A 13611-nucleotide genomic window follows, 5' to 3' on the forward strand; every position below is an offset into this window, starting at 1 on the left:
CCTTCCACTCATAATAGGCCAAATCTCCTATCAGGCAGTGTCCAAACATCTAATAGTTTCATCTGTGAATATTCTCAATGACTCAACATCCGTAGCTCTTGGTGTAAATTGATGACAGGTCTTGGCCCGAAATGTCGACTGTTTATTAATTTCCATAGATGCCACCTGACCTGTTGAGTTCCTCCAGCATTTTCTTTATTGTTGAAAATTTCAGGATGTTGTTGAAAATTCTCTTGGCAACTACAGAGCACCAAACTACATGCAGCTGGTTGACAACATGCTTCCTGCATACAAACCATGAAGTGCAACACGTCACTACAGAATCAATTTTCTGCATTCCCATTTAGACTTCTTCCCTGCAAATCTTGGCGCTGTCAGGGACGAGCATGGTGAAAGATTTCACCAAGGCATTGCGGTCATGGAGAAATGGTATCAGGGCAACTGGAATTCATCAGTGTGGTCTGATTATTGTTGGAGACTTAAGTGAGAAGCCTCAGACACTGAGTACAAACAAAAAAACATTAACAAAATATTTTTAGCATAGTTGACACAAAATGTCGGCACTGTTATGCAGTTAAACATGTTATATTCAATAACAATTAAACGCATTATATTCAGTAAAAAATTAATTCTGTTTCTCCAAATTCCTACATGATACAAGTAGTCTAAAATTATATTTGTGTTTAGCTTCAAGTGGTCCAGCATAAACACAAAAATTCTGAAAAAGCAGCACTGTTGAAAAAATTTTCTGTCCATTGTTATTAGCTAACTTATATGAATAAGGCATTGAAGAAGGCATATGGAATGCTTGCTTTCAACAGCCGTGGCACAGGGTAGAAGAGTTGTGTTGTCACTTTCCAACTTTAGAAAACACTGACTAGGCCACATATGGAGTATTGTCTGCAGTTCTGGTCACCACACTATTTATGAAGGTTGTGACTCTGCTGGGGACTGTGCAGAGGAGATTCACTAAGATGTTGCCAGAATTGGTACACTTCAGTTATAAGGGGACACTGGAGAGACTGGGTTTGTTTATTTGGAACAAAAAAAATGTGAGGTAGAATGTTAATGACAGAATCCAAGAGGGATTTTCCCCCACACAGAGGATAGCTGGAATCTGGAATTTGCTGGATGAAGAGATAGTGGAGGCAGATACTATCATAGTATTTAAGAAGAATTAATCCAAAGATTCCAAGTACATTTATTATCAAAGAATGAATGCAGTATACAACCCTGAGATTAGTCTTCCCACAAAGAGCCATGAAACAAAGGAAAACCAAGAAACCAGTTCAAGGATAAACATCAAACTCTCCCCCCACCCCACCCAAAAATAAACCCAAGTCGTGCAAACAGCAAATAAAAACGAGCAAAAAACACAGAAAGTATCCAGGCGTATTCTGTTCAGTTCAATCTTGCGCTGTATCGCTCACTATCTGCAGGCTGCCCTGATCGAAAACGGACAAAATAGCAGCAGAAAAAGGAGGGACCAGAAACCAGGGACACATCATAACATGAACTACAGAGTCCAATCCACAAACTGCATCGATTAAACCTTGTCCAAGACCCAGGACTCCAACACAATCCATCAACAGCATCAAGCGAGAGGGAGAGAGAGACTAATCGAACGAAGGGCCCTTCCTCTGGGAGCAAGTGAGAGGGAGAGAGAGAGAGACCATCACACACAGGCACCTTCCTCCTGGAGCAGTGAGTGAGAGGCCGCTAGACGGCACTGAACACTAGCTCGCCTCAATGATTTCTGTCTTCCTCGACGCTTCAATCAGCGAGATTGGCAAGAACTGGAGTCAATCATGGGCTTGAGCCCCATCTCCAGGCCCCTTGCCCTCAAGGCCCTACACTTTACTCAAAACCTCACCGAGCACTCTCAGATACAGCAAAGCACCGGATCACTCAATCAGCCCGAAAACACACCACCAAAATGTAGATCACAGGCTCCAACAGTAGAGAACCACGTTTAAAAGAAAAAAGACGTGGGGGGGGGGGAATGCACAATAGCGTAGTGATTAGCACAACGCTTTACAGAACCAGGTTCTGACCCAGGTTCATTTTCCGCTGCAGCCTGTAAGCAGTTTCTATGGTCTCCCCGTGACTGTGTGGGTTTGCTCTGGGTGCTCCCGTTTCCTTCCACTATCCAAAGATGTACCAGTTGGCAGGTTAATTGATCATTGTAAATTGACCAGTGATTAGGCCTGGATTAAATCGGGGGATTGCTGGGCAGTGTGGCTCGCAGTGCCAGAGGGTCCTATTCTGCGTTGCATGTCAATTAAAAATATGAAAAGTAAAAGAAGTAGTTTCGTGAACTGCCTGGAGGACGTCGATCTTGGTCGTATCGCTCGCTGATGCCATCTCCTTAGCAACATCTATAAACAATGTGGGCACGTACATGGATAGGAGAAATTTAGTGTGTTATGGACCAAATGCATGCAGATAGGACTAGCTCACCGGGTAACACAGTTAGCAAGGACCAGTCAGGCCAAAAGGCCAGTTTCCATGCTGTATGGCTCCATGGCATTAAGCAAGTCTTAGAGACACAAGGGACCATAGATGCTGGAATATGAAACATAAAGCATACTGCTGGAGGAGTTCATTGGGTCAGGCAGCATCCGTGGAGGGAAATGGACTCAGATGAAGTATCTCCACCCAAAACAGACTATTATCTTGTCTTCAGAGATGCTGCCTGTCCCATAGAGTTCTTATAGGCTTTTGATTTTAGGCAAATACTTGAATTTCCAATGCACCAATGCCATTAATGTGATATTACCATAGATTGTATGGATAGGATGGGCAGAAGGTCCTTTTTCTATGACTTTCTAGTGAGGCTTGAATGCTTTTAAATGTTTAATATGTGAATGCAAGCTAGTCTATAAAAAGATTTTCCAGGTATTTATTACTTTTAAGCCATGTTTTACAGTTTTATCTTGGCAATGTTGTTTTTGTCAAAGACATTCTATTTCTCCCCATTGCTGATTCTTTGACACTGAATTGAGTGTCAATTCTCAAATATACTGTAGGGTAGCATCAACGATTGTGTGGTAGAACTGGAATACAGTACTACACACCTATAAGGTATGCAAGTTTCCCAACAATGATACTACAGATTGCAACAATTAATTTATCAATGAATTTCAGTCAAATCTTGAATTAACCAACATGTAAATTTTATTTTTAAAAGAACTTTCTTAAATTGTTTCCTTAAGTGATGAAAATAAAACAGTTGAAAATGAAAAATCTCCAGGCTATGGTTTTCATTTTCCATTTAGAGATAGACAGTAGATTCCATTTGTGTATGACCGTCAAGGTGTCTGGGTACAATTAGCATTTCCAGTTTACTGATTCCCGTTAAAACACCTATTTTGGACAATGGACTAACGCGATCTGATAGAATGTGAGAAAATTATGATTTTTTTGTAATACTTGCACAATCATTATCATTACTTATTCCATCACAACTACTCTGAGCATTACTGCCAGTCCAGTCACTACTACCACTACTCGTATTTATAAAGTACGAGTTGAGGCCCTCACTTGGCCGGGGTTGACATGGATATTGCTGTCCTAGCTGTCTACGTGAGACGCGAGCCAGGGCAGCATGATATGGAGAGCGAGCTGCTGCCCATGCAGCAGATGAATCCAAAGGAATGGCAGAGACCGATACAGTTTCTTGCATCGCAGGAGTTGCCAGTCAGCGTTGAACTTAACATAAGACTGCCTCAGGGATTTTTCCTTGGGGGTTTACTCCAAAAACCTTCCCCATGAGTGGGTATAGCTGAAAGGCAGTGCAGTTTGAGATCCGAGTTTTCCTTCTCTTAGCTGAGCTACCAACCACAGCTGATGACCCCCATTTGCCCCAAGTGACTGGTTCTAAGGCAGCAGCAACCTGCCTTCACCCTTCTCCTTTCAGTAGAAATGGTTCCACCGGGTTTAGTAGCTGGGCCACACATGAAGGCCAGGAATTGGACTTGGTTGTCACAGGCTATTTGAGACGCATGCCATTGAGAGCATTTAATAGGTAGTGGGAGCTTATCCCCACTACCTTCCATGGCTATGACAACCTTAACGAACCTAAAAAGTACGATGGTCCTTCATAAAGGCACTAAAGATTTTCACAGTGCTCCTACATCGATTTTTGTGTGGTAAGGATTATTGATTTTACTTAATTATGTGATATTTTATCATATGTCAGGTCTGTAGTGCAGGTAAACATGGTGCTGAATGTTAATAGCTTAGAGACATTTACCCTTTATCAATCTTGCCACATTTCTGTTATTCAGTTTAGATTGCACTGACAAAATGTTTAATGTGAAAAAACAAATACTTATCAGTAATACCTTATTAACTTTTCCCCTTCTCCTTATGAACCAAGTTGAGTTCTTTCATAATGGTCACAGTAGTTCAGTTCATTGAAAGACATCTGATCCCATTTAACAGTGGATGGATGTCAATCATACTCCACAAATTTGAGTTTTAAATTTTGCAAAACAACAGCATTGTTACGTATATTCCCCAAATTTTGATTCTTCATTATTATTTTTGTTATTGCAGGTGCGTGCGGATCACTGATACAGGACTCGGCTATCTATCCACAATGTCTTCCCTGCGCAGCTTGTATCTGAGGTGGTGTTGCCAGGTGAATATCACATATACATTAAAGTAGAAAAAAACATGTTGATATCTTTTATAAAGCATGGAAACAATCAATCAAGGCAATCTGCCTGCAAATGCAATACGTAACATATTAATATAGAACATTATCCTTGGCAAGTTCATCAATATAAACTGGCCTGGAAATTTATGTGGTAAGGCTTATGGATTTTATTTAATTATGTGATATTTTACCATATGTCAAGGTCTGTAGTGCAGGTAAACATGGTGCTGAATGTTAATAACTTTGAGGCATTTAACCTTTATCAATCTTGCCACATTTCTGTTATCTGTTTCATTGCACTGAATGTTTAATGTGCAAAATTAAATTCTTTTTAATTATACCTTATTAAGTATTAACTTATTAAGTCAGTGTATGTGGCAATGACCATTTTGGGCTTTGATTCCCACCCCACCCACCATCATCACAGATGATCTAATTTTGAGGCCTTGAACTGACCAAGCATTGTGCAGTTTCAATACTGAGAATTAAGACCATAAGACATAGAAGCAGAGTTAGGCCATTTAGCCCATCGAGTCTGTTCTGCCATTCCATCATGGCTGATTTATTATCCCTATCAGCTCTATCCTCCTGCTTCTCCCCCCCCCCACTTCCAACCTTTGACACCCTTACCAATTAAGAACCTATCAACCTCCATTTTAAATACAGCCAAGTAACAGAATTTGGGTCAGAGGCTGGGTTCTATCCCACCAGAACTAGCCGTCCGATATTTTGATGGTAGTGCTGTTGAGACAGTGGTGGGGAGTGTGTACAGAGAGATCAGTTGCCAACACGGATGTCTGAATGATGCTGGGAGAATAGGAGTTGGTACGCCAGCTAAACATTGGATGCTGGAGCTTTGCAGGATGATCACAAGGCACAGTATTAGGAGATCCAGACCCAGGTCCAAGGGGATCACGGAACCAGGTTCAGGATAAAGAACGAACATTAGGGAGGCGGCTCATTACTTTACAAGGGTGTGGGTTCACCAAATAAGAGGCAGCTCAGTCTAGTGCACAGAGGATATTTGAAATCCGAAGGATGAGTTACCAGAAGTACGTGGTCACATTTCCAGAGCAATATGAAGCAATCCAGAAATGATCATTTCAGTCCCAAGAAAAAATGTTTGATTTTCAATTGCACCAATGGTAAGTTAACAAAAATAGCAATTTCTGACTGAGAGATTCAATACGTAGGGCAGTGGAATTCATCCAACATTAGCATAGATTATTAATAGCCACGAGTAACAGTATGAGTAGGAGTATTATAATTTACAAAACAGTGTAAAAACAAGCTATGTGGATAATGGACCATTGTAAAATTGATTTGTTTATGTGCCTCTGTGAACACAGCCTAACTTGAAATTTTTCCTACAGTTTGTATATGTTTCTACTTGACTTTCCTTCTGATCCCTCATCTCGTCAACATATCTACCACAGATAGTTTTATTAATAGTTCATCAACACGGCAACACTGACCTTATCCGAAGTGATTCTCCTTTGTTCTATCCATTCCTTCCCCACCCTTTCTGCAACTTCAGATATAAACTTCTTTGCTGTCTTAATGCCAAAACTCTTCCACCTGAAATATTATTAGTATTGGTTTATTATTGTCACATGCTCCAAGATACAATGAAAAGCTTGTCTTGCATATAGTTCAAATCATTACATAGTGCCTTGAGCTAAAACAAGGTAAAGTAATAACAATGCTAAATAAAGTGTAAAAGCTATTGAGAAACTGCAGTGCGGGTAAATGATAAAGTGCAAGATCACAACGAGGTAGATTGTGAGGCCAAGAGTCCATCTTGTTGGACAAGAGATCCATTCAAGAGTCTGATAACAGTGGGGTAGAAGCAGTAGGTGAGCCCAGTGCTTTCAGGTTTTTGTATCTTCTCCCAAATGGAGAGGGGAGAAGAGAGGATTTCTGGGGTGGGTGCGGGTCTTCGATTATGCTGGCTGCTTTACTGAGGCAATGAGAAGCGTACACAAAGTGCATAGGAGGGAGGCTGGTTCCTGCAATGTGCTGAACTGTGTCCACAGCTCTCTGTAGTTTCTTGCAGTCAACTGCAGAGCCATTGCTATATCAAGTCATTATGCATTCAGACAGAGCGCTTTCTATGGTGCGTCAATTAACGTGGTAAGAGTCAGTCAGGACGAGCTCGGTTTCTTTAGCTTCCTGAGGAAGTAGAGCTTTCATGGCTGTGACATCAATGTGGCTGGGTCAGGACAGGCTATTGGTGATGCTCACTCCTAGGAAGTTGAAGCTCTCAACCTCAACACCGCTGATGTAGAAAATGGCCAGCTCTTTTGTTTTGTTGACATTGAAGGAGAGATTGTTGTCATGACACCATGTCACGAAGCTCTCTATCTCCTTCCTGTACTGTGAAATGTGGCCCGTTACAATGGTATCATCCACAAACTTGTAGATGGAACTAGAGCAGAATTTGGTCATGCAGTCATGAGTGTGCAGGGAATAGAGTAAGGGGCTGTGGACACACCTTGTGGAGCACAAGTATTTAGAATAATTGTTGCAGAGGTATTGCTGCCTATCCTTACTGATTGTGGTCTATTGGTCAGAAAGTCAGTGATTCAGTTGCAGAGGAAAGCATCAACTCCCAGGTTCTGGAGTTTGCTTGGAATAATTGGTATTGAATGCAAAACTGTAGCCAATAAACAATAGTCTGATGTAGATCTGCTTTAATTATACCCAATGACTTGTCCTCCACTGCTGTCTGGGGCAATGAATTCCACAGATTCACTGTCCTCTGGCTAAAGAAATTCCTCCTCATCTCTGTTCTAAAGGGATGTTCTTGTATTCTGAGGCTGTGCCTTCTGGTGCTAGACACTCTCACTACAGGAAACTTCCTCTCCACATCCACTCTATTATAGACCTTTCAATGTCTGGTAAGTTTCGATGATTCCTCCTCATTCTTCTGAGCTCCAGCGGGTTCAGGTGCAGAGCTATCAAATGCTCCTCATACTTAAACCACTTCATTCACCAGACCTTTCTCATAACTTCCTCTAGACTCTTTCCAATGCCAACACACCCTTCCTTAGACATGGGGCCCAAAACTGATCACAATACTTGAAATCTGGTCTGTCCAACACCTTATAAAGCATTAGTTTTGCATCCTTGCTTTTATATTATAGCCCCCTGGAAATGAATGCTAACGTGGCATTTGCCCTCTTTACTCCTGACTCAATTTACAAATTAATCTTCAGTGAAACCTGCACAAGGACTTTCAAGTCCCTTTACACCTCAGATTTCCGAATTTGCTGCCTATTTAGAAAATAATCCAAGCCTTTATTCCTTCTACCACGACAACACAGTTCCCTACACCGTAGTCCATCTGACATTTCTTTGCCCATTCTCCCAATCTGTCCAAGACTTTCTGCAGACTCTCTCCTTCCTCGACACGACCTGCCCTTCCACCAATCTCTGTATCATCTGCAAACTTGCCCACAAAGCTATCAATTCTGTTCACCAAATCATTACAGTACAATGTGAAAAGTATCATCTTCATGAAACTACTTACTCAGCCTATTCCAACTACACCACAGAATGCATGTGTGTGAAATAATGTCTGGATAATTAAGTAATTTATGTTTTTCCCCACAGGTGCAAGATTTTGGTTTACAACATCTTTTTGGAATGCGGAGTTTACGATTACTTTCATTAGCAGGTGACTAATTTTAGTTTTATTAATATGATGATTTAATGTACAGGGACTTTTTCAATATCCTTTTGTGTGATCCCTTTCATGTGTAGAGATGCAAGAATATTTAAGATCTCCACAAAATAATGCAAACTCACAAGTTGACATCACCCGGTGAGATAAAACCTGTGTTTGGTGCAGGGAAAATCCAATCTAAAAAGCGCAACTCTCATCTGCATTGGCATGATACGTGTCCAGATGACATTTTTGGGATCACTGAGAAAGATGGGAGAGTGCATTGATGCTCTAGGTAGCAATCTTTAAAACGTGTGAACTTCTAAGATCTTGACAATTTTGAATTGCAAATTTATTGGAGCTTTCAGACATCAGGCAAAAATGAAAAAGAACCCAATAAGTTTTTTGATACCTTTTAGAGAAAAAAACAATCATTGTTCAAGGTGAGTATCAGGAGGTATATATTTTCCCCATATTGTGGTCAGAAAGTGTCCAAAGACCTTTCTTTGAAAATGTGTATCAGAAGTCACCATTCAGACCTATAAACAGAAGCGTCACTCTATGAAACTCAAGGTACTTAATAAACTCATAAGTACTGCAAGAGGTAAGTAAAGCCATTTCTTTTTATTTCTCAGAAAATGTTAACTATCACTTCGCACCAGGACTCAGAGTGCCAAGCATTTTTGTAACCAATCCTTCATCAATAACTACAAATTGCCTTATTTCACTCTTGAGCATAATGTAGACTCTCCTGGCATTCTCCTTTCACCCACTGTTTCATCTCATTTGCTGTCAATTCAATAACCTCAAACTCATCTCATAACTCCTTCCCCACTCAACGCACAGGTTGGAACCTTCTAAACCTACACTCTGTGATTTGGCAAGTACTACAGATCTATACTAATTAGCTAATTCCAACAAAGATCTAAAATTAACTAAGATCTGTACTAATCTGTAGCTAATTACTTGTCTCAGCTGACCACATTTCTGACCTAGAGGAACTTCAGGCCATCAATGGTTCTTGAAATTCCTGCTTAACCTGGACAGTGCCTACACTTAAAAAAGAACCATTCTCCTTCTCAAAGAAAGGTGATCTATCAGTATTTCCATGGTCTCATCTGTGGTCCAGCACCAGTCAGACCCCAAGAAGAGTTTCAACCTGTACTTCCAATTTCAAATTTCCCCCATCTTATTTTGCTTATCTTAGTCTTCCTTTCAGTTTAAGCACTTCATGCAGACAACCGATGCACATGCACTTAGCTTCTCAGTATTCTTTCATAATCCTGTCCTCCATCTGCAGGAGAAGATAACAATTAATAAAAAGGGAGAGATTTTCAGAGATGGAGTTAAACCAGACATTGTGGCTCTGATCCAGATAGATCAGGAGGCAATAGAAAGCTCCAGCCCAAGAGCGAACCGCTTTGGCAATGGTGAGACTACAAAGTCCTTTGATCAGAGTGGCTGCTTACTACTTGAACTTTTACATAAACTGCAAGCAATACGCTTATGGACAACTCTATAACTCCAGTGTGGTCAAGCCTTAAATATGTTGACATTCAGCTTCAGTTTAATCCTGACTTACGTCCTTCTCTTTCTTCTAGGTTCCATTCATTAGTAAGGACCTCATCAGCTACTTGCTGAGGAGGGCACTCAAAACAACAAAATCCATCATTGGGAATCACTGTCATGCATCACATAACTTCCACTCACCCCCACAGAGACTGACACCTCTGAGGGTTGGCACTGCCATGGAATGGGTGGCAGTGCCTTCCAATAAAAAAGAAACGAAGTGCACTGCATAAATAAATAGCAAAACCCACAAAATTATTTTAATTTAGACTGCGCTAGTACTGCACTGACTGGCAGGACAACATGAAATTTCTCAGGAGCACCATATGAGACCCCATAGCTCTCAAGAAGAAAGAAGATCAGGCAACTTACAGACTGGTGAAGACAATAAAATGAGTGAGGAAATAAAGGAGAGAGGTAACAGTCGAGAGGAGACCAGGAAACCTGACAGCCACGCACAAATCTAATGTTGAACTGGTCAGACAGAATTCAAATTAAGTCAATAAAAAAAAAAGTTGGCTTTCAGAAGCAGCTTCAAGGGGCCTTTGGCCTGCTTGAGATATTCTTTGTGGCTCTTGCTAACTTGACGTATTTTATAAAGCGACATCTTATTTGCCTATAGATACTTTGAAAATTTAACCCCTGGAGTCTATCCCACCTTTCAGAGATGATCTGCAACCTCCCATGCAGAGAATTAAAAATCTCCCTTAAGACTGGGCCCCGAACACATTACAGGAACCTTCACCAATGTGGCATGCAGTGCATTATGAATTTGAATGCTCAGCTACATGCTATATTGGATGCCTCGTTTCCTTTTATACTGCTAGAAAAAAAAAAGGACAGGTGTCATCTCAAAGGACTTCTTAGCACAAAAAAACATATCAATTAAGTAAAATGTCAGAGGACTGCAGGTAACCATGGCATTTTATCCCATTACAAATCAGTCTTTAGAGGTGGCTATGAAAAAAAAGTAAAGCCCCATAATAATTGCGTGTATAAATAGATTACTTAATGAGGCTATTAAAATCTAACCTACATAACTGGTAAGAAAGATTATGAGGTAATATTGTCCTCATTTTGGGGATTAACAGTTTAATCTCCAGTTCCAATCCTATTAAGTATTTCTGACTTGCATGCTACTTTTTTTCCCACCCCAAAGCTGGGTGATAACTCTACCTTTTCGTCCCATAGGCTGTCCATTGTTGACCACCGCCGGCCTCTCGGGCTTGATTCAGCTACAAGACTTGGAGGAGCTGGAACTAACCAACTGCCCCGGTGCTACCCCAGAGCTCTTCAAATATTACTCCCAACACCTGCCCCGCTGTATGGTGATCGAGTAAGGACACCAGGGATTGGCTACGTACACAGAATGACCACCTCCAGCCAAACCCCAGCACTGATTATCAATCAGATAAAAGCTTGGAGATGAGTGTGCATCTGATCAATGATAGGAAAATGATTTTAATCGTGTCAGGAATGAGAAAGAAACTGTGAATATAAACAAACTCAAATTACTTTTGCTTTGGTGTGCAACCAGAGTCATCCCATTCTCTCTGTCTGGATGTGTGAATTCCACAGTCATTCCTGCTCATCACACTTTTCTCTAAATGTGGAGTGGTTGTGATCAGGCTTGTTCTGAGCATGTGCAATGTTTGCAGGTAGCTGCAGTCACATGCTACTGCTGTAACTCTTGTGTTTCGGTGCTGGATCTCTGTAATATGTCTAACTTTTATGTAGATTTCCGTTCGCTGAAATGTTTCCCTCCGCGAATGTGAGGCTATATTTCTCTTATTAGAAAACGAGTTGTGGTGATCATTCCTTGTGCCAGGGATGGATGTTAAAACATCTCTTCCAGAAGCAGATGTCAACCAATTCTATTAACTCTTAACCAGCTAACAATGGAGAGTTTCCCCCACCAGCCCAAATATTGGCAGGTAATGCTTTTTCTTTTTTTTTTAAAAAAAGACAATTAGTATTTTCTTTTTCAGTTTCTCATGTTGGCTGGTTTACTGCTGGGATCCGTAAGGGAGACAAAGTTGGGGATTGGGGTCTAGATGAAGGAGTACAACACGTGACTTTTTTTGGTGCAGGATGAAGGACATATGGGAAACCAAATCAGCAACAGCGACTGCCCATTTCATCCCTGAAGATCTCAGGGATTGGATGAGTTGGACTAGACTGTTTTGATATCTACAGGAGTATGTTTTCATAGAGACCAAAAGAAGCCCATTTTGGTTGTCGGCCTCCTGTGAAAGCAGGACGGCTTTGGGACTTCCTTACTGTATATATTTTTCTGTCTGTTTGGATACTCTTTAAAGAATTATAACTTATATTTGCTAAGTGTTTTCCTGTGCTGTTGGCCATTGGCTGTGATTTATAATATGTTGCTTTAAATGAGAAGATCTTAGAAGGTAAAATGGAAGGCCTGCACTCCATATATCAGCTGTAAAAGTACCAAGCTTTTCTCAACCCTGCCTCCTTGCCCACCCCACCCCCCACCCAGCAATACAGTGACATTTTACAAAAAAAAAACTCAAAGCAGAAGCAGCAATATTATTTCTATCATTGCTTTCAGCTGAATTGTGATGCCTTTGTTGTGTACAGTGTGATGCTTCCATGCAGTATCCTTTCGGAAAGTCAGTCCACTGTCAGTACAAATATTCTTAAAATAAATATTCCAAATAAAACCCTCCGGCTCTTGCTGCCTTTATTGCGTTTCTTTGCAAGAACTAGCACAAAGGCCGTTTCATGGCATTAGCAGGTTGGATCAAAAACGAGAGGGTTTAAGATTTGAAGTAGAGGAGCGATGATGAAAAAATACTCCAGGGTACGAGATCTCTGAAACTAAATGTGGAAGGCATAGAGCAGAATCCTGTTTGCATTCAAAGTGAATTTGAGCTGTGGTCTTCAGCGCTAAAGACCCACTAAATGGGATTAGCCCAAACCCGCTAAGTGGGATTAGCCCAAACCCACTTTCAAGTGGCATGGACAAAAATGGCCTCCTTCCTTTTAGTAAATTTGCCATAACTCTGCAATTCATTCCAAACTGATCATCGTCGGTCCATTATCAAAAGTGCTCTCTGAATCCAGGTGCCTACTAAATGCTGTTTTAGCATTGTTCGTGGTTGTAAAGCTGCAATGGCACAAACAACCCTTTCTATCTTGCAAAAATATAGTGTTACCCAGTTCCATTGAATGAAAGCTGTTTCAGTGAATACCCTAGTGGCTTATTAAAAAAAGAACAATAGAGTTTTAACGAATGAGCCACACTGAACTTTCGATACCACCAGGGGACCAATGAACTACTTCAACAATTTAAAGAACTTGGTTGAAAAAAAAGATTAGTTTCCTAATTTTTCTGGAGGAAAAATACCCTAAAGTTTTAATTCTGTGGCAAGTTTGGCGTAGTTTCAGCACTCTTGCCTTTCAGTTGTTCAGCTGTGATTTCTAGAGCCACTCCAAAGACATAACCGATCCTAACTCTTCAATGCAGTAAGTAAAGAGACTTGAAGCTGGAGGCCTGATGTCCGTGAGCCTGAGAATTCGGGGCTGAGGACTGGAGGCCCAAAGGCAGCCTGACCTGGCGTTGGAGGCGTGTGTGTCTGTGTGCGAGAGGGAGTGGATGGAAAAGGAACTTGTTTTGCTGTTCTCTCGTTTTGTTGTTGTTGCTGCTTGTGTTGATCTGTTGAACACTATAGGCCTGACGAAGGGT

The 13611-nt window shown here is 41.0% G+C and overlaps 1 protein-coding gene across 5 annotated transcripts in view; it reads left to right on the forward strand.

Annotated features, from left to right (window-relative positions):
- The window catches only part of fbxl16 (F-box and leucine-rich repeat protein 16), a 165284-nt gene extending 152698 nt beyond the window's left edge, over nucleotides 1–12586 (forward strand). For all 5 annotated transcript variants that reach the window (XM_063057474.1, XM_063057476.1, XM_063057478.1 and 2 more), the window contains exons 4-6: nucleotides 4561–4645; nucleotides 8279–8342; nucleotides 11091–12586. In XM_063057474.1, the coding sequence (XP_062913544.1) occupies nucleotides 4561–4645; nucleotides 8279–8342; nucleotides 11091–11239 (298 nt within the window). In that variant the 3' untranslated portion in view covers nucleotides 11240–12586. The remainder of the gene's footprint in view (nucleotides 1–4560; nucleotides 4646–8278; nucleotides 8343–11090) is intronic.
- Nucleotides 12587–13611: the final 1025 nt, after the last annotated feature.

This window comes from Mobula hypostoma, chromosome 9 (assembly GCF_963921235.1).
Source record: "Mobula hypostoma chromosome 9, sMobHyp1.1, whole genome shotgun sequence".
Classification (NCBI taxonomy): Eukaryota; Metazoa; Chordata; class Chondrichthyes; order Myliobatiformes; family Myliobatidae; genus Mobula; species Mobula hypostoma.